The sequence below is a fragment of the Gallinula chloropus genome, assembly GCF_964237585.1.
Source record: "Gallinula chloropus genome assembly, chromosome: 1".
Classification (NCBI taxonomy): domain Eukaryota; kingdom Metazoa; phylum Chordata; class Aves; order Gruiformes; family Rallidae; genus Gallinula; species Gallinula chloropus.
Window position 1 is genome coordinate 210,579,645 of NC_140085.1, and position 24,253 is coordinate 210,603,897.

Consider the following 24,253-nt stretch of genomic DNA (forward strand, 5'->3'; position numbering starts at 1 on the left):
AACCCGGGCGTGCGGCAGAAAATCCATGGGTGATCTCCGGCCGTGGGGCAGAGGCAAATCGGGCTGCGAGCCGAGAGCGGGACGTGTCCGACGGGGCAGGGCTGGTCCCACGGACATTTTCCTCTGGGGAAAAGCTCCTGCCTCTTTCTTCTCTCCTGTGAGCTCGGACTCTGCGTTGGAGAGAAGGAATCTCCCTGCAGGTCCAGGGCCCGGCCCGACGTGCAGGAGACTCCGGTCCTCAGGGCTGAAGCGGGGCAGGAGGCCGGCCGGGCGCTTCCCTGCGGGCAGCCGGGGCTCCGCAGCCGCCCGTCCCGGACCCATCCTTGCCTTCTCGTCAGCCTCTGTCGCCAGAAACGTCTTCCCTGTCGAGACAGCGTTTTGTACAAGGGAAATGAGCTGTTCCAGTGCCCACTTAATGTTTTAGAAATTCATCTAAGCTGGGGCGGGGGGGAACAACTCAAAACTGGAAACGGAAAATAGCGGCCGGAAGGAAGCAGGAGCTTCCCGGATTTACTGTGGGTCAGGAGGATCAACCTTCTCTCTTTGATCAGGATTTGCTCCCCCACCCCGGCAGCACCAACCTCTCGAGCATCCCTCGGGGACGGACACAGTCTGCCTGGGCTGCGGGTCCAGGAGTGCCAGGAGAGGAGGAAGAGGAAGAGGAGGAGGCCCTTTCCCACCCTGGCCAGAGGATGTTCCCAGTCCCATGCCTGACAGCGAAGGGGAGATTACGTAGCTTGCCACGGCTCTTTGGGGCTTTTTTTCCCATCTAACATGAGACTTAACAGTCAGGGGGAGCATCGAGCTGAAGGGATAATTGGTCTATTGCTTTTCTTTTCTTTGGGGGCATTAAGATGTGTGTGTGTGTGTGTGAGCACACGGACATTCCTGATAACTTTTCCTGCAAGTTGCCTGAGAAATTTATCATCCCAGCCTGTATATCCTTATTCATCAAAGCGCAGTCAATGAGTGAGACCTTTACTAATGATTATACGAGCAAAATTCAAATAAAGCTGTTCTGCTTCAGAAGCCAAGCACCGTATTAATTAAAGCAACACTTCTCAAACTTTGGGGAGTCATAAAGCTATTTTTAAACCTCAGCATTGCTCATCACTATTAGCATCAACCTGGTGCTGGTAACATGCACCAACTACCTTCTACAATGCCTGGCACTGAAATTGCAACTTGGGAGTCACTGTAAAAATAGATCTGGCTGCAGAAGGGATGTCTGTCACACAAAATACTGCTAAGGTTCATACGGCACATTGCCCTGGGTAAACAGCATACACGGTGGCTGAATTTTCCCCTGTCCTTTCTCTAGTGTAACACATTCGGGATCGATTTTCTCTGTGAGCTGCTGGAAAAAAGAGGAGAAGTTGCAGAATTGATAAGAATTGTTTGACTCTGGTGCCAAGGTATTTTAGTGAGTGAAAGTAGAATCAGACCTGCATAGTTTAGTTTTAATGAATAAAGTCTTTTTCTTCAAAGAATTTACATAGTTTATGGTTTTACCACTTTATATATATGTATATATGTATGTTCATCCTCTTTGCAACTGCATCAGTGGGAAAAAATAGCATGAGTTGAATGAAGAAATGTGCAGGTTCATGGTAGCCTTCCACACCTGAGAGAGCAGCCAGCCCTGTATTGTGCTGTGCTGGGGAAAGGCAGAGCTGACATGGAGTTATAAGGCTGCCTGAGTTCTTGTGCTGTGTCATCTTACCAAAAACAGCTGCCCAGACATACCTATTTTTCCTAGGAGACCACTCCTTATGAAATAGTTAATAATTTATATTATGAAATAGTTCATCGTTTATGTTTAAACATCTTTACCCCTAGGATAGGTTTTTCCCAAGTTCTAAAGATCCTGATTTTTAAAATTAGGCAAGAAAAGTGTGAGACGTCTTCTCATTGTCCTCTCAGATGATACTCAAGTCCTTTAAGCAGGTGTGGGAGAGGCATGTCCCCAAGGATCATATGTATTGAGTATTACCTGTTTTAAAGAAAAGCTGAGCAAGATGCAGGGTAATTTTCCCCTGCCTGGGTGCAGCTCACACAGGCATCCACCGCACCAGGAACTATGGAGGTACCAGCTCTACCGGCAGCTCCAGGGGAAGACAGTGAGGCTGGAGGTCTTGATGCAGCTTTGCTGCTCCTGCTTTTCTCAGGTACATCCCCAACACGGCAGCACAAGCTTGCTTCTCTGCTCCTGTGCTACCAAGATATTGAGTGTCATTCCACAAGGCAGGGAATATTCAGTGCCCTGTTCTATCTCAAAGCAGGGCTCAGCACCTAATGTGAATGGCAAACCCTGGGCAGGAGCTGGGGGGGGGCTGCTCTCACAGGCAGGCCAGATCCTGCCATAAAATGGTTGTTGGTTTGCTGCCATCTGAGAAGCTTCAGCCAGCAGCCCCCATTGGGGTTGTGCTACCATCATGCTTTGGCTGAGGCTGGGGAAAGGAAACAGGAGCTCATGCACCACCCCTGCTAACCCTGCTTTACCTCCCACATACAGGACCGTGTCCAGGACCCTGCAGAGAGATGGCCATGTGAAAGGAAGGATTGGGAGGCTGCACTTGTCTCCTCCGCTACAGACCCATGGATTTGCCTGAAAATCCCTCTGTATATGAATAATTATGCCCATAAATCAACTCTGAAAGCAGTGATTTAACCTGAGGTGTGAAAATCTTTCCAGTCCAACACCCAACCCTGCTACCTCCCACGCTGAGGTTGCTGCTGCTGCTGCTGTGACCACGGCTGAGGAGAGATGTTGCAGGATCAGAGAAGAAACATCGCTCAGGAAGACTTTGAAGTGGAACCAGAGATGAGATGCCAGCACCACAAGGACCATCAAAGCAGGGTCTGTTGGGCTGGGTAATGCCCCTCACAATCTGGCCTCCCCACGGGGCAGATGTGGCTGGGAGTTAACTGAGTGTTTCAAGGCTTACTTTGGGCATAGAAAAAGATGTCATCAAGCTCCCTTCCCTCCTGATGGCTTAAAGGGTTGTCCTTAAGAGAGTTCCTCACGTAAGCATAGGCAGCCCATACGCACACACATGCACACATGTGGCTTCCAACAAACCATGACTCAGAAAGGCAGTTCCCTCCCTGCTTTCTTCTACCCTGATTGGGGATAAGAATGACCAGATCTTGAAGGATATTCCATAATGACATGTGGAAACACTGCAGTGCCCTTGTTCGTAGTGAACACTACCTACTTTCATTCATCCACTACTTAGCTGCATTTATAATTTACCCTGATTGTTCCTGCCCCACTGGCTGCCAACACTCTTTGCAATATCTTTCTGTGCACCTTGCCAGCACCCATGTGCCCCAGCAGTGCTTTAGCTGTGAGCACAAAGCATGGTGGAGCGAAGGGGAAAGTTGATGGAGGCAAGGCTTCTCCTAGTCTCTACCTTTCTCCATCTCCTCTCCTCCCACCACTTGTCCTGGTGCAAAACTTCTCTGTTCCCCAGGTATTCTGGGATTGCCACATATGCAGGGACAAACGAAATGCAGAGGTAATGAGCTGAGTCCTTCTTTCTCCCCAGCGTGCCTCAGTGATGAGTCAGACCTGGCCAGGCTCGTTCATGGAGTAGGCAACTCAAACACGTGGTTCCTTTACTATTAGGCCCCACACACTTGCTGCCTCATATCAGGGATTGTTCCAGGAACCATTTGCTTCCATCAGCAGCACCACTGGAAGGAGAAGAGGCTGCAGTTGTGCTGCCTCTGACTGAGATACCTTTAGGTGGGACCTCATGTTCACAGGAGCCCGGATGCTTGGCTCCATCTACCAGGATCTACTGGACACAAGAGACAGGTGTCTTAGTGAATGGACAAATTCTTCAAGGATGAACTAAAAATACACTGGGAGGGAAGGCGTTTGACAGATGAGGGTGAGCTGGACCAACAGGCCAAGAGCAGAAGCATGGTGTGGACCATCCCACTGTGAAAGTATTGGCAAAGAGGGAGTTGCTGGGCCTTGTTTCACATAAGAGCTGGTCTGGGTGTGATGAGCTAGTGCCAATGTCAGCTTCATGTCCTCTCTGTCCCTTGACCCAGACCTGGCGGGGGGGAAAGCAACTGCTCAGAGAAGCCTTGGCACAGTACCCTTAGGATTCAAGAGCAAAATACATTTAGCAGGCATGGAAAGCTGTGGGTGTGATGGTTTGTGTCTCCACTTGAAAGGCTGGAATTGATAGTGGGTAGTGGAAAAGAGCTTTCTCCATGAGCATGCTGGCATTTTGTCTGAGCAGGGGCAATTTCTGCCCCTATAAATTTAGCTGTGCTTGTTTTGGACACTTCCTGCAGACCTCAAAGCATTGAGCAGAGGCAGGCAGGGATTAGTGACTTCACTGGGGTAAGAAGAACCAGGAAAGGGAAGTCCCTTTGGAGGGAATAGAAGGCACCTGCAGCCTGAGCCACGAGACCAGGCTGCCTCAGGACCAAGGTGGAGCTGGGGAAGGGATACCAGGTCCTGGGCTGTGCAGAGGCCTGTGTTTGAACACCACTTCCCTGGGCCCAAACCCTTCTCCAGGGAAAAGCAAACAGTTACCTGCTGGGAGCCTTGAGCTGGGTGCGGCGTAGGGCTCCAGCGTCATGTTTGGAGCGCAGCCCCTCCTGGCGAGGCAGCCGTACAGACCTCTGACAGCAAGTGGCAGGGGCAGACCCCTTGAGTCCTGGCTCTTAAATACACTTCAGCACAGCTGCTCAGGTCTTTCAGATTCAAAACACACGTGTCCCTGTGCAGAGAGAGCTTCCAGCAAGGAGAGCTGATCTGTCAGCTGGTGTGCCCTCTCTCCGTTTCCACTGCTACCCCCTTGTTGGTGAGTCAGTATTTGGCTAAGGGTGAGACTGCGTGAGGTGACATTGCTCAAGATAAGCTGGCAGAATAACAAGTCCTGGTTTGGGTTGGTTTGGTTTTCTTCTTTTTTTTTTTTTTTTCTTTTTAGTCCACTCTGTAAACTGAATTTTTAATCCCAAGAATGAAAATTGCCAAAAAGGGGGATGAGGAGGAGCCCCCTCTACTCTGAAGGTGACAAACCCTTTACACTGGAATAAATGTGGTAAAAGTAGGTGTTAAAGTCACAGCTGGTTCCCAGAGTTGGGGTTAAAAACCCTCTCACAGCCTCAAACCTCTGTGCCACATCATCAATGGTTTGGTTATATTCATCCCATGGACCTTCATTGTCAGAGAGTTTAATATCAAATAAGAATATCAAATACCTAATATCAAATAGGACACCTCTGATGGCAGGTGTCCAAGATAGCATTTAGAGCTGTGGATGAGACCAGGAGGAGGTAAAGACGGAGTAAAGGACCATAATGTGTAAAGCCACATGACCTTCATGTGGGAATAAAGGGGATTCCTTAAGAGCATCCCCAGAAGGAGCAAAAAGAAAACTGAAACCGGAACCACTGAGGTTTCTACTCCATCCTTCTGCCCAAAGCAGGATCACTCCAGATATGCTGTTCTGCCATCACTAAGACCTAGAAAGCTGCAGATTCCCCAAACATCCTCTGTTCTGGTGTGTTGCTTTTCCTACAGGGAGTGCATTATCCTAACACCCAACCAGTCCTGCTATTATCACCTATGGTTTCTTGTCCCATGGACCAGCAGAAGTCAGTATACTTCTCTTTCCGTCATAACAGATTGCCAAGAAGCCAAAGGAGAAGATTTTGAGAAGAGAAGGAATTTCCTAAGCTCTGACATTAAAAATCTTATTAGAGAGTGTCATTACAGTCATTGAGAGAAGTTTCCTCAGAACTCGAGAAGCAGAAGCTGGAGAGGGTGGCCCTACAAGACAAGTAGAGGAGCAGTACTGGGAGCACTGGTGGAAGCACGAGTGGACAGGTAGGAGGATGAGCTGGCAGCTGAACACGGGAGGGGTCAGAGAGGCAAGTGGAGGCTGAAGCAGTTTGGTTTGCTATGGGGAGAAGCCAGAGAAAGGCATTAACGGAGGAAGGTGAAGAAAAAGGTAACTGATGTAGTGCCAAGACCTCAACAGCTAAAGGATTATGATGCCAATGAGCTCATTAGCTGGGAATGCTGTTCTGCTTCTAGGGAACAAGCGGTGATACAGAAACCAGGTGCTCTGTGTGTTTTACTTAGCTGTTAATTGCTGCTTGCACCTTTCCTGCACAAGCTTAATTCCCTCTTACCCTGTGATGGAGTTTGCTTGGCCACCTCCGCATTCTTCCTGGTGCATACACTAAGGGAAAGTGTTGGGATTCCAGCAGAGATTTCAGCTCCTTGCAGTTTCCCTGCACTACAATTTATTCACTGTTATATGTGGGGTTTATTCTAACTGTCCCCAGTCGGTACAGATCAGGTACACACGGTCCAGCTTGTCCAGGACCCTAAAGAAAGATGGTTTTGGCAAAACATCTCATAGACTTGCCTCACAGTTCCTGGGGAATATCTTCCCAATTGCTTTAGATGCAGGCACTGGAAGCTGTCAGGAAAACTGCAAAGATGTGGGAGATAAAAAAAAGCTGTAATGGGGTGGCAGATTTATGTCTTGCACCAGCAAAGTCCCATTAGCTCCTATGCCTGCTTTTATCCCATCCTCTCAACTCAGCCCTGAGAAATGAGGTAAGCTACACACCAGAACTGCTCATGGAAAACCTTGCCCTCCCAGCAATTAGGTGAGAGAGGGCTGGGAGCAGCAATAGCCTGTTGGAAAATCTCAGCGTCCACTCTTCTCCAAATGTGGCCCCTGGATACGTCAGGGCTTCATCCTTCCCTGGTTGTAAACCTGCAAGGGAGAGGGGGCAGAGGGGTGCTCAGGACAGGGGCAGCTCTTAAGCTGCTTTTAAGGTCAGGACCTTAAAAAATGAAGCAAGCTGGAACCTACCTGCTGGTTATATCAGCATCAAGCTGGGCAAGTCACACTGAGAGGTGGGTTGTTTCTCCTTGTGCAATGCCAGCCTGGCTCTGCACCTGCTCATGGAGCTTGGAGTGGGAGATGGAGGAGCAAGAGCTAAAAGACAGTCAGGGAGGGAGAGACAGCACTTTCCTTCATGGCTCAGGGAAGGGGCTGGGGCTGGAACCCAGCAGAGTGACAGGGAGGAAGAGGCACAATTTGCTTTCAATTCCCCTCTCTCCAGGGCTACATGGAATGAAGGACAGGGCAGAAAGCAGTGAGGCAGACGGTGTAATTGCCAGGCAAAGGCAGAGCTGGGGAGCACTGACGGGCTGGAAGAAGAAGCCACATCCCAGTCTGAGGGTGCATGGCCGTGTCACATTGATCCGAAGTGCTAGTTATTCCTCTCTGCCTGCTGTTCCTGTAGGAAGCATGGAACAGCTGGATGAGACAGCTCAGCTCATCGTTGCCAAATAATACTTGTTGCCCTGCAAAAAGTGTGGTGTCTACACAAGCTTTGGCACAAAGCAGAAGCTGGATGCTCCTGCAGAACCTGGGGGGCAGGGAGCGATGCAGAGGACCATGGATGCAGCACAGCTGCTGGAAGAGTGGGGAGAGAGATTAAAGCTGTGGGAGGTGGTTTTACCTGACAGCTTGGAGGGCACTTCTATCCCTTTAACCTCTCCTAACTTCTCTGCTGGATGTTAGTCAGGCTTCCAGCCCAGACAGACTTCTGCTTAGGGATGAAGCCATAAGAGAGAAAAAGAGATGGGTGAAAGCATCAAGTACCTGCAGAGCTCCTGGAGGAAAGTGAGACTGGGTGAGACTCACTGTGGAGCCTTGAGTTTCCTCTGCTGGTGCAGCTTCTGCATGGGAATCCTGGTGGAGGGAAAAGTTGCAGCTGCAGCACTCAGGAGCAGGTCTCAAGCCCATGTGTGTGTGAGAAGGAAGTGGAGGCTGCTCAGACAAACTCGATCCTTGCAAGTCCTGTTTTCCAAGCATCTGTGTACATAAAGGTGCTGCATTTCCAACATTTCCTTTTACATTCAGCTTCAAAAAGGCCCATAGGGCTTATCCTGTATTGCACAGTGCTGTGAAAAACAAACAAATAAACAAACAAACCAAAACAAAGGCATTTCCCTGAGGACCTTATATTTAAATTGGGCTGAAAGAGCAGTCTGAGAGTTTTAGAAAGGACATGGCTGCCAAGAGGAGAGGGGAGAGCTGTCCTGTGCCCATTGTGTAAGGGCAGAAGAAATGTGGGTGAAGCCGATGCCTTGGGACCCTTCTTTACAGTGAGAAAAGTGAGCAACAGTGTGAAGAGCCAGAAGAAATTGCCTGGAGAGGCTGCAAGAGACTCCCAACTAGACAGCTGGAGAAGCAGGTTAGGTGTTGTCCTGCCAGCATTGCTGTAGTTACAGGCACAGCTATAACCAAGGAACATGCAGCTGGATGAGGTGAGCCTTTGAAAATGGTCCAGCTCTGTTTTTGCAGAGTCCCCTTGCCATCACCTTCACCTGGCCCCACCAGTACCGTCCTGTCTGAAACTGGGGCAGTACATTAATTTACTGCAGCCAGTCTGATGCTCTCCCGACTGTCATTCTCCTGCCTTGCCCTGCTGAAGAACTTCCTTGCATTGCTTAAGTTTCCTTTTGAGGCCCAGCACATCTTGGCTTTTGGTCACCTTTATTTTCATGCTGACCCTCCAGGAAATACCCTCCTTTGCCAGTAACCTCCCCATCTTCTGCCATCTCTTAGATGGTCCATGCTGTATACAACGTATATATCATGGAGAGAGTCCAGAGGAGGCTACAAAGATGATGAAGGGCCTGGAGCATCTCCCCTGTGAGGAAAGGCTGAGTGAGCTGGGGCTGTTCAGCCTGGAGAAGAGAAGACTAAGGGGGGACCTTATGAATGTTTATAAATATCTGAAGTATGGGATGCAGGGGGAATGGGCAGCCCCTTTTCAGTGCTCTGTGGAGACAGGACAAGGGGCAATGGCTGCAAGTTGGAGCACAGGAAGTTCCACACCAACATGGGGAAGAACTTTTCCCCAGTGAGGGTGCCAGAGCCCTGGGACAGGCTGCCCAGGGAGGTGGTGGAGTCTCCATCTCTGGAGAGATTCCAGCCCCGTCTGGACACCTGTCTGTGCAATATGAGCTGGGGAGCTGCTTTGGCAGGGGGGTTGGACCCAATGAGCTCTCCAGGTCCCTTCCAACCCCTATGATTCTGTGATTCTATGATTCTATGATATGCCACCATTGCCTCTCTGTGTTGTGAAGCATCCTGAACAAAAGGGGACCAAAGGGAATTTGCTGAAAGAGAGCCTTCAGGCAGGCAGAAACTGTTCCAAGAGAGGGCATGGAAGAGACCAAGAGCCAGCAAGAGAGATCTAGGCCATGGTCCAAAGCTGACTGCAGGCAACAGAACTGATGTGAAATAACTTTGGACCACACTTTTGGAGAGCAGCAGTGAGGGAGGATACCAGGGGTATAATATATATGGAGATCTGAGGGTAAAACAGTAAGGAGGAGGGATTTGTTCAGCCATTCAAAACGGCTTGTGTAGGACACACAATGGTTGTCCTCAGTGCCTCCGGGCTCCCCAGATGGTGCTGTAGACGTTTGCAGGTTCAACTCCCTGTGGCTGAGCTGTACATGGAAGCCACGGCTGATGTCCTGGACTGCAGCACCAACCAGCATTTGGAAAAAGGGGGGGAAAAGCCAGCCCGCGGGGGAAGGAGGACACGGGGCAGTGCGCTGCTCAGCGCTGCTGTGCTGCTCGGTGGGAAAGGGATGCTGAGCGGTGTCCGGGCTCCTCAGGCTTCATTCCCGGCTGGCACAGGAAGGGGCGCAGGGTGTGGCCAGCCCAGGCAGCCCCCCTCGGGAGGTCGGCCCGGGCAATAATACAGCTCCGAGGGGGCGGCGCGTTCCTCACCTCCGCAAGGAGGGATGTTCGGCGGGGTACGCCGGGCCGGGCAGAGCGCAGCCGGAGCCGGGTGAAATCAACCCCTTTGTGGAGAACAGGGTGGCCTTGATCTGAAACCCGGGGGGGATCCGGGCCGGTGCAGAGGAAGGACCGCGGGGCCGGGCAGGGAGCTGCCCGCGGGGCCGGGGCCGGCCGGGCTGCCTCCGCCCCCGCCTCCCCCCGCCGCCCCCGCCCCGGTCCCGGCGCCTCCCGCGGCGACGCTGCCACCTGCCGGCCGCGCGCCGCGCCCGCGCAGCCCCGTGAGGGGCCGGGGCGGGCACCGCGCACCGCGAGGCCCGGGCGGGAAGGGCTGCGCTGGCCCGCGAGGGGCCGAGCTGAGCACTCTGGACGGCCCTTGTCCCTTTCCCTTTCCCTTGTCCCTTTCCTTTCCCTTTCCCTTGTCCCTTTCCCTTTCCCTTGTCCCTTTCCTTTTCCCTTTCCCTTTCCCTTTCCCTTGTCCTTTCCCTTCCTTCCTTTCCTTTCCTTCCTTTCCTTCCTTTCCTTTCCTTTCTTTCCTTTCCTTTCCTTTCCTTTCCTTCCTTTCCTTTCCTTTCCTTTCCTTTCCTTTCCTTTCCTTTCCTTTCCTTTCCTTTCCTTTCCTTTCCTTTCCTTTCCTTTCCTTTCCTTTCCTTTCTTTCCTTTCCTTTCCTTTCCTTCCTTCCTTTCTTCCTTTTCCCTCTTCTTCCTTTTCCTCTTCTCTTCTCTTCTCTTCCTTCTCTCTCTTCTCTTCTCTTCTCTTCTCTTCTCTTCTCTTCTGTTCTCTTCTCTTCTCTTCTCTTCTCTTCTCTTCTCTTCCTCTTCTCTTCTCTTCTCTTCTCTTCTCTTTTCTCTTCTCTTCTCTTCTCTTCTCTTCTTTCTCTTCTCTTCTCTTCTCTTCTCTTCTCTTCTCTTCTTCTCTTCTCTTCTCTTCTCTTCTCTTCTCTTCTCTTCTCTTCTCTTCTCTTCTCTTCTCTTCTCTTCTCTTCTCTTCTCTTCTCTTCTCTTCCCTTCCCTTCCTTCTCTCTTTCCCTTCCCTTCCCTTCCCTTCCCTTCCCTTCCCTTCCCTTCCTTCCCTTCCTTCCCTTCCCTTCCCTTCCCTTCCCTTCCTTCCCTTCCCTTCCCTTCCCTTCCCTTCCCTTCCCTTCCCTTCCCTTCCCTTCCCTTCCCTTCCCTCTTCCCTTCCCTTCCCTTCCCTTCCCTTCCCTTCCCTTCCCTTCCCTTCCCTTCCCTTCCCTTCCCTTCCCTTCCCTTCCCTTCCCTTCCCTTCCCTTCCCTTCCCTTCCCTTCCCTTCCCTTCCCTTCCCTTCCCTTCCCTTCCCTTCCCTTCCCTTCCCTTCCCTTCCCCTTTCCCTTCCCTTCCCCCCTCCCCTTTCCCCCTTCCCCCTTCCCCTTCCCCTTCCCCTTCCCCTCTCCCTTGTGCCTTTCCCTTTCCCCTCATTCTTTCATACACTTTGACTCTCATGTTCTTGCCACGACCCGGAATCCACCCACCGGGCAGCTGCAGAGGGAGAGGGAAGGGGGCAGGCAAGTGGCGAAGCAGAGGAGGGCTGGGCAGTGCAGGCAGCCAGCGTAAGGTACTTGCTGAGCAGCACAAGGAGCAGTGACAGAGCTGGATTCTGCTGCAGCGTGGGAGTGACGTGCTGCGGTCCCAGACCTTCCTAACACAAAAGGCACACCCTCCTGGAGCATGTCCCAAGTCCCGTGCCAGCCCCGCAGCACAGAGATGCTGCAGTGACAGCACTTTTGGCTGTGAAGAAACAGGCAGCAGTTCAGTACTGGAAGCCAAAGGCTCAGGTTGCTCTTGGCCAGCGTGCCAGCAGGATGGTGTTGGCAGATGGGTGTTGGCAGCTGTCCTGAGCCCAGCCACTCAGCCCTGCCAACAGCACAGGCTCAATGTTGTGCATCCTCCTGATGGAAATCAATACTCTAAGTTCAGCACAGCTGGAGCATCTCCCAATTGTCCTGCTGTTGCCTTCCTGTCCAGGAAGTAAACAGAAAGGAGTAGATCCCCTGGGACATCTCACTGACTGGGTCCACGTCTCCAGGTATCCAGGACTTCCTACAAAAGCACAGGAAGGAATGCCTTTCCTGCACTGGCTTATGTGATTTCAATACCATTTATCAATCTGAGACTACATCTACACCTGTAAATTACACCTGGTCTAGCGGAGGGTGTCCCTGCCCCTGGCAGGGAGTTGGAACTGGATGAGCTTTGAGGTCCCTTCCAACCCAAAGCATTCTGTGATCCTCTGAAGCTGTGCACGTCTCAGATTGCTCCTCAGCACTGAGACCATCCGTCACTAAATGGCCCTTATGCTGCAACATATGATGGTCACAAAGAAAAAAATAGATGGAGCAACATTAAACATCAGAACTCTTCCTTGAAACAGTTTAAAGCCAGATAAAACCATGCTGCTGGTTCCTCCAGCATGAATCACTGGTTTGTGCTGATGTGTTCCTAACAGGTCACACCAGCCCTTGTTTTACCCTGTGCTGGAGAAAAGGGACCTGTGGGCTGAGCAGGCTGGGTGACCAGGAAGGGTCACATCCTGAGGGACCTGACTGGAAACAAGCAGCAGCTACAGGGGTGTCACTTGTTCCTGGTTTTTTGTTTGCTTGGGGTTTTTTTTTGTTCAGTGGGGTTTTTGGGGTTGTTTGGGGTTCTTTTGTGTGCTCTCCAAGTTGCCATGGAGCGTTTACATATGCACCTCTCAGCGAGGTCTCCCTTTGCTCTGGACCTGAGTGCACATCACAGACTGGCCTGGGCTTCCCACCAGCCACAGGAGCTTCACATGGGGCACAAGCAGCTGCCAGGTCTGTGTGAGTGGCACCACAACCTGCACCCACTCAGACTGGGAATGCTCTCAGCAGGGAGGCAGCAGGTACCACTGAGAAAAGGGGAGCTGGGCATCCCCCTGCCCTCGGGGCACTTGGCACTGCAGCCCCAGCTCTGCCCTTTTCCGTGGCAGAAGTGACCTCATTTCTTATCTCTGAGACAGGAAAATCCCTTCCTGCCTTTCCTTGTTCTACACCTGGATTTTGCTGTCTCACGCCGAAGGGGCCAGCACCAGGGTAACCGAGTGATGGCAGCTCCCAGCCCACTGGGATGCAAGATCACTTTCCTAAGCCAGGAGGGAAATGGCATGTAACCCTTCAGGTCCCCACAGCAGGATGCTCAGGGAAGGCTGTGCACAGAATAAAAGCTGAATCCTCCCCCCAGCCCTGGACCACTATGGACTTTGCAAGAGCTGCTGAGACCTCACTGTGCCAGCCCCAGCTGCCCCTGCTTAGGCAGCTGCTCTCTCTCCTTGGGCTGGTCTTGAGGTTGTGTTTTCCTGCCCCAGTTCTGAAGGATGTGCCCACAGGCAGAGAGATAACATGGGCATGTTTTACCAGCAGGAGCTGTTGGCAGAGGCCAAGCCTCTGAGGATGGAAAACACCTTTGGAACCATGTTGGGAGCTTGGCAAGGAAATGACTGGAATGAAAGAGAGGTCCAAAGTGCTGATCTGGCTTTGGAAAAGTGTTTTTACTGGGAACAGAAAAAGGATCCTGTTTCTAGACTGAAGTCCTGGAGGAAGAAATACACTCCTGATAAGAGAAAGTAGCTTTTTTTTTTTTTTCTGAGTCACTACATTCCTAGGAGCTGTTGCACAAGATGTTTGGAGAGACCCCTTTTCAGCTCCCTGTGGTTACCTCTAGTCTGTAGATGGACACAAACATCTTGATGAGGATCAAAGAAGATCTATAAAAAACCAGCCCAAAACAACACAGAGAACAAAATACTGGATTTACTGTATGTGAAAAGTGAGAGGTTTGATTTTTATCTATTCCTGCAATTAATGATTCATCAGCATATCCAGCCTATTTTTATTTTAAACTAGAATAAATACTCTTTGGTATTACAGCTAGGGGGTGATTCTCACCTGGTGCAATTTCCCTCCCCATGTTCTCACTTTTTACAAGTAACAAAAAGACATTTCCCCAGATTAGGTGAGGACTGGAATTTCCCTGCAGTGTAATTGCAGAAAGGAACCAGAGTAGTTAACAGTTACACAGCTCTTGGTATCACTTCTGACAAGCTCTCTGAGAGGGACTGACTCATGGAAAAAAGGAAAAAGGATTAAAAGAAACCTTGGATGCTTGTGCCTCTTGACTCCTGCTTGATTTAGGAGCTTAAATGCCTTTGGAGGCTCAGAAGGCCTCTGCTATCCACATCTTAACCTGCCTCCCTCTTCAAATGCCTAAAAGCAGAGTTGTGATCTTAAAAATCCTGAGACCCACCTGGTTGTGAAAGCCCCTGGACTATGTCCCTAGTTTCCAACATCTGATTTTTACAGCAGGATGTTCTCCAAAGCCTTGCTGGAAGCCCACACTGGCTTTTCTGCTGTCAGTCAGGGAGGCAAGGCACCAAGCAAGTTCTGTAGTCCCAAGAGATTTTTGCTGTTTGTATGGCCAGACCATGGCATGGAAAAATTGGATCCCAAGCAATCTCTGTTTCCAGGGCTGAGAAAGCTTGTCTGCAGAGGAAGGGACTTTCTGGCAAGGAGGAGCATCCCTCTCCAAAGAATGCCAGAGATAAGGCAGCTTTTCTCTCACAAAGGTCTTTTAGCCCAATGCAAGTTACCTGGGCTGTGACTGGGGGGAAGGCATCAAGGCATGTCAGGGGAACAGGATCTGACTCAAAAGCAAAGCTCCACAAGCTTGCAACAGCTGCCAAAAAATACCTGGCTGACTCAGGGAAGAAGAATGCTGAGAGCAGGAAAAGTCTGTGTGCTGTTAGGCTTGTTCTCTCCTTTTGGAGGAGCACTCTAAGAAGTGTTTTCTTTCTAACCCTGCCTGTTACAGCTGGGTGCAGGGGTGCCAGGAGGAATAATGAGTCCAGATGCTGTATTTGGCATCTATCTAGTTGTCTTCAGTAGATTTAAACTAGATCTAAGGAAGAAACTCTTTAGGATGAGGGTGGTGAGGCACTGGAACAGGCTGCCCAGAGAAGCTGTGGATGCACCACCCCTGGAAACATTGAAGGTCAGGTTTGATGAGGCTCTGAACATCATGATGCAGTTGAAGATGTCCCAGCTCACTGCAGGCAGGGGTGGACTAGATGACCTTTAATGGTCCCTTCCAACCTAAACTCTTCTATGATCCTGTGAAGCACAAGGCCCTTAAGAAAGGGAATGATACACTTTTGTTAATTTGAGGAATTGAATCAAAACCTTGACCAACAGGTTACATATCCTCCACTAGATAGATAATCTATTTCAGATGCATTATGGCAGGTTAGGTATTATTATAATTAGAGGAAATTGAAAACAAGAGGGAATTTTTTTCTGGTACCTGGCACCTTGCCAATATTTAACTGGACTGGGACTTGCTGAATGCTACAGATCTGTACCTAGACATCTATATGAACATAGAATCACGGAGTCACAGACCAGTTTGGGTTAAAATACCTCAAAGATCATACAGTTCCAGTCCCCTGCCCATGGGCAGGGACACCCTCCACTAGCACAGGTTGCCCAAAGCCCCATCCAGCCTGGCCTTGAACCCTGCCAGGGAGCCACAGCTTCTCTGGGCAGCCTGTGCCAGGGCCTCACCGCCCTCACAGGGAAGGATTTCTTCCTTATATCTAATCTAAATCTCCCCTCTTTCAGTTTAAGGCCATTAACCCTTGTCCTATCACTCCATGCCCTTGCAAACAGTCCCTCCCCCATATTTCCTGTAGGCCCCTTCAGGTACTGGAAGACTGCAATAAAATCTCCCCAGAGCCTTCTCTTCTCCAGGCTGAACAGCCCCAATTCTCTCAGCCTGTCTTCAGAGGAGAGGTTTCAGCCCTCTGATCAAAGTGAACCTCCTGTGGACTTGCTCCAACAGGTCCATATCCTTCTTGCACTGGGGACTTGAGAGCTGGACATCACATGAGTCATCTGTGAGTTTTCATGCTCTCCTTTGTCATACTTCCCACTCCATCGAGGAGCTCAGCTGGAGCAACACCCAGAGGACTGCTAAGGCTTCCAGGAGAGTTTGGCTCTGTCTTCCCACTGAGGTTCCTGACAGATCTCTGCCATGGCTTCTCCCCAGTAACAACAACTGTTTTGCTGGGGAACTTCCTATCATACAGCTCCCTGTCCCTTGTCCTCAGGCCACCTATCCCATGCCCTCTCACGCAAGGTGGTCTTGTGTTCTCACTGAGCTACCTGTGCAGCTGGACATGCCTTTGGCAGACTCATGTCCTGCTGACTTTCCTTACCGTTTACGAGCTGTTTGCTCCTGGAAGGTCTCCAGCGCTGCTTCTCTGGCACCAGTTCAACTTTTCCTTTCACCTGTAACTGCTCTAAACTTCGACACACAACTCCATTACCTGGGTGGGAACCAGGGTAAGTATTTGGCCATGAATTTTGGTTATGAAACATTGAATCCAGCAGAGCTGTGTCAGCAGAAGTGTAAATTCCATTATTTCCTCTTCCATTCCACCTGCTGGTGGAAAGGCAGAGAAACCTATGGTCTTGTACAGCCCCCTGGAATCTCCATCTCTTACAGATTTAAGTCACCCACAGCAAACTCCCTCCCTCAGTTTCTGAAGGATGGGCTCTGCCCTGTGCCATATGGGATGTGTGCTTCTAGCCACTGCTTCATCCATGGACAGAAACAGCCTGCCTCACCAAAGCTACTCGTGTAGACAAACAGCAGGGGTGGGGAGGTGTCTCTGAAGTCACTGCTTACTGCCAACATAAGGTGAGGGGGGTTGTTGGGTTCTTTTTTACTTTTTAAAAAGCTTACTGTCTCCAAACTGCAGATCCAGAGCTCTCAGCTGCCTGGCTGAGGATACATAATGTGCTGCTGGAATATACTCAAGGTCACAGAAAGCACACATTTGTTTTAGATGCCATCCAAGTCCTCTAAGGACTTTACTGTTCTCCCCATGGTGGGTTATGAGACACATAGTCATTTCTTGCCCAAAACTCAAACAGCTTTCTTGAGAAACTTGAGCTAAACCAAAAGGAGGGACCATAAGTGCTTCGTTAATGCACGGTGATAGGAGCAGGAAAATCTCTCAAGAGAGGGAGAGCAGGGCACTGCCATCCTGCAATGTTGGGGCCAAACCTTATGATTTCACAGATTATGCCCAGCCTGGGCAGAAGCTCTCTAAGAACACCCACTCCAGCCCCTGCCAGGCAAGCAAGTTGCAGTGGCTCTGGCCCATCGTGCCCCACTGATCCGGCTTGGCTGGCTGCTGCAGGGCAGTGGGGAGCTCTGTGAGGGGTGACAACACCCATGGGTTGGGCAGGGGCTCACCACAACCAACTCACCTCTCCCAGATGGTTCTTCAGGTTCAACATCATCGTCCAGCCACTGGAATTGTCCAGATGCCTGTAAATATCCCCCCCACCCCCCCAAAAATAAACAAGATATCCAGTTTGTGCCTTTATACACTCCTTTATGGCACATGAGGAGTATAAAGGAAGCCGGAAGGTTGGTGGTTTATTTGTTTGGGGATGGGAGGGGGGGAAATGTTTGAAATTGGGTGTGGATATGATTTGCTTTGTCGGTTCCTTTTTACACAGAGGAATTCAAGTTCTGCATTGCCACCATTAAGAATTTGAGGAGAGCTCAGAAAAATCAACCTTTGGTATCAAAGAGGAGAAAGGATCTGTAATGGGGATGTTTAAATTGTGTGGGGCTCATTTGTACGTCTCTGATGAGCTTTTTGGAGGCATGAAACCTCTGTGGACATCAAGCAGTTCACTTCAAGGGGGCCAACTTCCTTTCTTCAAAGTCCTACAGGTAAAGGATGGAAATCTTGATACTTCCAGCATTAAAGACAACGAGGAGCACACTGCTAAAGGAACTGTCCCAAATATTGCTGTGCCCAAATTGGTGCCAGAGGCGGCTGCATACCAGCACTGCAGTGGGGACCCCTGAGATCTCTCAGTCCCATGCTACCCCAGCCCCATGGGCATGGAGAAACATCAGCAAAACCATGCCAAGCAGCACTTCTTCCACACACACACACACATCCCCCTACCCCAGATCCTTGGTGATTAATTTATTATCGATGGCCTTTCATAACTCTGTGGTCATCTTTTTTTTCATGCTGCCATTAATTATTCCTGGAAGCAAATAAAAGGGCCCACCGATATCTCTCCCTCCCTCTCACCACAGCCAGCTTTTTCCTTAGGAATAAAAAACTTGGGCTCGTTTGGAGTGAGACAATGCCGACTTTTGAACCTCTAACCACTAGACAAACAAACCTTGCGCTCTGCTCCACAATCCAAACAGGGTTTATTGACAGGCGTATCGCAGCAACGCGTAGCAACTCGGGCAGCAGCCGGGCCAGGGATCAATGCTGCGGGGGTGGCCCCGGGCACCAGAGGGCATCCTCGGAAGGGACGGCACCGCCCGGGGCTGCCTGCACCCTGGTGTGGCTGCTGCCTCCCCCCCCTGCCTCCCTTGAGAGCCCTTGTGCCCCCGTGGGGATGGTGCAGAGGAAGGAGTGGGTCATGGTGAGTGCAAAGCCCGTGTAACTCACCCATCCCTGGCACAACTGCTCTCCTCTGTCTGGTGTAAGGCTGGTGTTGCAGAGCCAAGCCCCTCAGTTGGGGTGCTGCTAAGGTTTCGGTGTCCCCAGGGATGCAGCCCCTCCAGAAAGATCCAAAGAGCCTTTAGCAGCAAAGGATGGATCTGGCTTCTGCGTCCTTCTGGCCCAGAGCACACCAGACACTGGACCCAGTGGGACCTGGTGTGCATCATGCCTACAAACAAGAAGATCCCTGGGTGCTGCAACTGTATCTGCTGGCCAGACCTGCTTCAGAGATTATGCAGGAGGCCTCCCTCCAGGGTCTTCCCCAGGCACAGGAGCCCTGGATCAGGGTTGCATGGCCACAGGTCTACCGCCAATCTGCTGGTCAGCACCGAGCCCCTGGCCCAACTAGCCACAGAGCCACATACAGACAAAACCCATAGAAGTTTTGGGGTTGGTGATCACCCTTTCCCCAAGCTCTCCCAGACAGAGCTACCGTGGAGCCAAACACTGGCAGACCAAGAGTCCCCATGCAGCCCTGCAGAACATGCTGGCATTTGGCTTTGGCTTCCAGCAAGAAGATGAGAACAGGGTCAGACAGGAGGAAAGTGAAATGTCCCCAAAGAAGGCCAATGGAATACCTTAAATTAATTTGATGAGAAAAATGGAACAACATGGGGCCACATGCTGTGGAAGTCAGAAACCCACATAATATATTTGGGGCTGGGCAGTGCTCCCATCCTTCCCGGGGCCTGGGACCACATGAGCAGCCTCAGGCACCAGCTGCAGTGCAGCTGCCCCAGCCCAGCTGCACAGCAACCACCCCAGTTTGGCTGCACAGCCTCACTTCTCAGTGGGGTTTCTGTAAGAAGTACACATGGTGAACAGCAAGGATGATATGGCCAAATCAGCCGGAGTTTTCTGTTTATCACATCCAGGTGGTGAGTTGTTTGGCATCTCTATCCTGGTCCCCACCATCTAACCAGCATGTAGAAATAGGCCATGGCCTGTGCAACGTGGGCTCTTCCAAGGATTTCTGCTCATGGTGGGGCTGCGATGAAGACTTAGTAAAGCTGGTAAAACCAAAGAGTCATCTGAAAACTAACTGAGGAAAAAAAAAAAAAGAAAAAAAAAAGAAAGCACAACTCCAAACAAGCCAAAACTTGTAAGGAGGTGTGAAACAGCACATAATTCAAATGACAGGACAGTCTAGAATCGCACCACTTTGCAGTAGCACCCCACAGACACAAGCAAGGCTCCTCACTCCAGAATGACAGGGTACCCTTTTCAGAGAAGCCTTCATTCTTTCAATTTCTCTGCACTGCGGCTAATAAATCTGGCTGGATGACTATCAGCGCTGGATTTATGGGCTCTTTTACAAGTGTCTAACATTAAGCAATTCACTTCTGAACGTTTAAACAGTGCCTTATCTTGTCTGCTCCTGCCCTTAGGGCAGGCTGAACATTTTGCATATTTACGGTTACAAGAGAAAAAAAAAAAGCTAAAATAAAATATAAAATAAAAAAATGTGCTTTAATCTTTTTTTCTCCTTGTAAAATTCAACATTAGTTCAAAAAAAACCCAACAAAACAAACCAACCAAAAACCAAAACAACAACCGTTTCTAAGGTCTTTTGGACCGATCCCTGAGATTAAGCGGGGGTGGACTGGCAGACAGTGCCCCCTTTGTATCTAAAACTCAAGGGTAAAAAAACCCACCCAAACATAATAATAATAATATTAATAAAGCGGTGGCCACGTTTCCCCCGGACGACGAGACACATACACTGTACATCTGTACATACGGCCGGCCCCGCGGGGCGGTGTAGTGCATAGGCGGGGAGGGGGGATGCTGCTCCCACCGTGCCCCCCCCTCGGCCCGGCCCGGCCCGGCCCGGCCCGGCCCCGCCGCGGCCGCGCCTTCCAGCAGTCTCTGCGCCGCGGTCCCACGGCCGCTGTCACTGCGGGGCGGAGGGGCCCAGCCCGGCGGCGGCCGGCCCCGTCGAGGGACCCTGCAGTGGGACGCCGGGGCTGAGCGGCTCCGGGACGCCGGCCTGCGCCTGCATCTGCAACTTCTTCTTGTTGATCTTCCTCTCCTTCGCCCGCCTGTTCTGGAACCAGATTTTCACCTGCCGGGAGGGTGGGGGGGAGAGGGGAATCAGGGGGGGTGGTTCCCCGAAGCCGTCCCCCTCCGGCGGAAGGGGCGCACCGGGAGCGCATCCCTGTTTCACGCATCCCTGTTTCACGCATCCCTGTTTCGCGCATCCCTGTTTCGCGCATCCCTGTCCCACGCGTCCCTGTTTCGCGCATCCCTGTCCCACTCATCCCGGCCCCGCGCAACCCGGCCGCATGTGGTGGGCTTGGGGACCGACCTGCCTCTCCGACAGCCCCAGGTTGGAGGCCAGCTCCGCTTTCCTCCTGATGGTGATGTAGCGGCTGTAGTGAAACTCCTTCTCCAGCTCCAGCCGCTGGTGGTCCGTGTACACCACGCGGTACTTGTCTTTCGTCCTGGTTTTAACTGCGGAGAACAAAGCCGGGGTTGGGAAAGCCAAAAGCCAAAGGGCCTAGGTGGAGCGCGGCTGTCTGCGAGTGCAGGGCGAGCAGGATCAGGCCCACCTCCCAACTCCCCCCCAGGCTCCCTGTACGTCTCTCCCTGCCCGGGGCTTTACGGAGCGCAGGGAACAGAGGGGAGAGGAGCGGTTCCACAGTTCCCTGGGGACGGGGGGCAGAAATCCCAGCCGGGTAAGCCAAGGGGCGCTCGGCCCCGCGCATTGCGCTCGGGTCACCTTTACTGTGCACTTGGTGTTGGCTTTCGGTTTTGTTTTGTCTTCCCTCCCGAGAAATGACTTTGTAAAAAGACAAAGGAAAAGAAAGCCCCCCCAAAAAAAGCCCTTTTCGAGGCACGGCGGCTTCGTTTCTAAACGAGAAAGACCGATCTAAGCGCGGTGAACCGGGAAGAGGCCGTCGGGGGCCCTTCGGCACTCGGCAGGGCTCCGGCCTGGCTCCCCCTGCTTCTACCGCGGCCGCTGGCGTCGGGACAGCGACTAAATCGCCTTCTCTTCCAGTGACCCTGGAAGCGCGACGTGCAGCTATAGCGCTGAAAACACTCCGGAAACCCCGAACCAAACGCAACCCGAAGCGAACGCCAGCGAGCGGCCGGCGAGGGTGCATCGCCGCAGCCGCTGACCTCTTTTCCCTCCTTTCTCCCGAGGGTTTCTTGTTTAACTGGTTGTGTCCCCGGCCCTCCCGTTCCCCAGGGAGCCGAGGCGGGGAGTCTCTGCCCCCAAGGTGCTTAATGGCTAGCAGGCTGACTTTGTTCAGGTAAACTCTCTGCAAACCACAACAAAAGCACCCTGTAAAGATACAAGCCTGATCAGAGAAAACTCCCCAGAGCCAGTGAATAGGGAACACAATCCCAAACAATGCAGGACAAGGAGATCTTATCAAAGAAAAAACCCTTCTCAAAGCCTTAATGACAGCCACATTCTGTTTGAATTACCACTACTGAACAAATGGCGGCAGGCGCTTTCATCCCCCCAGCCCCGCACATTAACATAAACACTGGCTCCAAAGGCAGAATTTGAATGGAGACAAGGGACCGGCCACCACCGCACAAGCCCAAACTGTGGGAACACCACGGGCTGCTGTGGGAAGAGCGGCGGGGCCTGGGAGAGCGCCACCGCCACCCGGGGCGTAGCTGGTGCCAGCGGCCGGCACCGGGGTACCGGGGCTATCCCCGAGGAGCGGCCCGGACCCTCAGCCCACAACGCGCGGGGAGCCCCCGCCGGCCCTGCCGTCCGTCGAGCAAGCGAGAGGAATGACAGAAGTCGTTATTTAGCCAGAAAGTCGCCACCTATTTTTGTCCCCCCATCACTATATAAAAATAATACCATTTTTTTTAAAAAAAAGAAGACAGCAGTGGTGGAAAGAGTATATCAAAGGGGGGGGGGGGGGGGGGAGGTGGTGTACACAAGCAATTCCCCTGCCAGATGCACGGGGGGTGGGGGGAATAAAAGAGAGGGTCTCTGGGATATTAACATCACAAGGGAGCGCGGCGCCGGCCGCGGCCCTACCCGTCCTGCTGCCCGCGACCAGCCTCCCGCCGCCGGGGGACCGGGGGGTGTGTGTGGGGGTCACGCCCTCGCACCTCCTGGCACCTCTCGGCCCGGCCCGACCGGGAGCACGGCCCACAGGGGTCGCCGGGCAGCCGCAGCCGCCGCTCGGGAGAGACCTTAATAATGGGTAGGCGCCCAGTGACTCAGAAACAAATGCGGAGCGACACCGGCCGATGATTTATATGACTATAATTGGTTATAAAAAATCTTCTAAGTGGCTATAAGCGGGCGAGGGGAACAGCGGGAGGAAAAGCGAGCGTTTCCTCTGCATCCCGGGCCATTCCGCCCTGCTCCGCCGGAGCGCACCCCGAAGCTCCTGGACCGCGGGGCCGACAGCGGCTGCTCGCCGACCGAAAGCCGCTCCTGCCGCTCCCGGCGCCGCGGCGGGGCCGTACTCGGCAGCGCGGACAGGCCGTCGGCTGAGCCCGGCAGCCCCCGTGCTTCCGAGGAGCGTCCCTCGAACGGGTTTGTTTCGATCTGCCCCGCTCGCCACCGCGCCGTCCGCCGCACGGTGACCCGGGGGAGCCCGGCAGCGCCCCGCCCGCCCTCCCGCCCGCCCGCCTCCCCCCCGGCCGCGCTTACCCTGGCTGCTGAGCGGGGTCTGCGCCGGCTTCCTCATCCAGTCGCAGAGGCCGCGGCGTTGCCCGCCGGGGGAAAGCGGCTCGGGGGCGGCGGCGGCAGCGGCGGCAGCGGCGGCGTTGGGGGCGTTGAGCGGCTGCATGACCCCGGCGGAGCAGTGGGGAGCGGGGCCGGCGTGGTGGTGGGCGTGCGGGTGGTGGTGGTGGTGGTGGTAGTCGGCGGGGCTGTAGGCCATGGCGGCGGCGGGGGACCCGCCGTTGAGGCCGTGGACGGCGCCCGCGGCCGGCGGCGCCCCTTGGCCGTAGGCGCCCCAGTCGTCGCGGAGCGGGGCAGCGTAGGGCGCAGGCCAGGCCGGGCCGGGGGACTGGGCGCTGTCGAGGTTGACATGGTAGCCGCCGTAGTCCGCGTATTGCGGGGCGCCCACGAAGTTCTGCGCCGCCAGGTTGAGTCCCCCCGAGTGTCGCACCGGGCCGGGGTACATGGGCCCGTCCTTCTCCAGGAGGTAGCTCACGTACATGCTGGCGGGGCCCCGGCGGCGGCTCTCCGCATGCTGCTCGGGGCTCTCCCAGCGGCGCGCCTGCTGCTTGGGGACGGGCTGCCCGGGGCGGGGAGGGGGCAGGCGGAGGGGCCGCGGCCCCGCGCTGCGCTCCGCGCTCCCGGCTCCCGGTCCGAATCCAATGGCCGGCAGCACTTACATGATTAACGATTGTTTACAAGGCTCTATTAGTAATGGCCCAGACACACCAAAGGCAGGTGACGTGGAGAGGCGCTGGGTATATAGCTACTACCCCTAAAAGACGATTTGCATTTAAAAAGATAAGGAGAGGGCAGCGACCTGATCACAGCTAAATATTCAAGCCTTTATTGTTTAAGAGCTTCCTCCTTCCATTGCAACCTGGTGCACTTTAACCTCCAATCACAGGTTCAAAGGATGAAATGAAGAGACTTGCAAAAGACAGAGAGGGAGATCTAAGGGCGAGGGTGGGAATATGGGAACCGTGTATCGCGGCCGATCTGTAGGCACCACTTTAACCAGCTCTTTTCCGTGCTTGGGGCTGGGGGTGGGGGGAGTGGAGGAAGAGGCAGTTTTGATTAAAAATCCACAAAACCATTTTGTCGCGGTTGTTTTATGAAACAAACCCCACCGCGACGGCCTACACTTTTCTTTCTTTTCTTTTTTTCTTTTTTATGCTGTTGTTGTTTTGTTTCCTAACGTGCTTCCCACC

General features: G+C 52.7%; 1 protein-coding gene across 1 annotated transcript; it reads right to left on the reverse strand.

The window, feature by feature from the left end:
- Positions 1-20,291: 20,291 nt before the first annotated feature.
- On the reverse strand, positions 20,292-23,544 carry CDX2 (caudal type homeobox 2; the record flags this gene model as incomplete). Its single annotated transcript, XM_084260666.1, has 3 exons — positions 20,292-20,462; positions 20,706-20,851; positions 23,031-23,544. 3 exons carry the CDS (start codon positions 23,542-23,544, stop codon positions 20,292-20,294), a joined length of 831 nt encoding a protein of 276 aa, XP_084116792.1.
- Between the last annotated feature and the right edge of the window lie 709 nt (positions 23,545-24,253).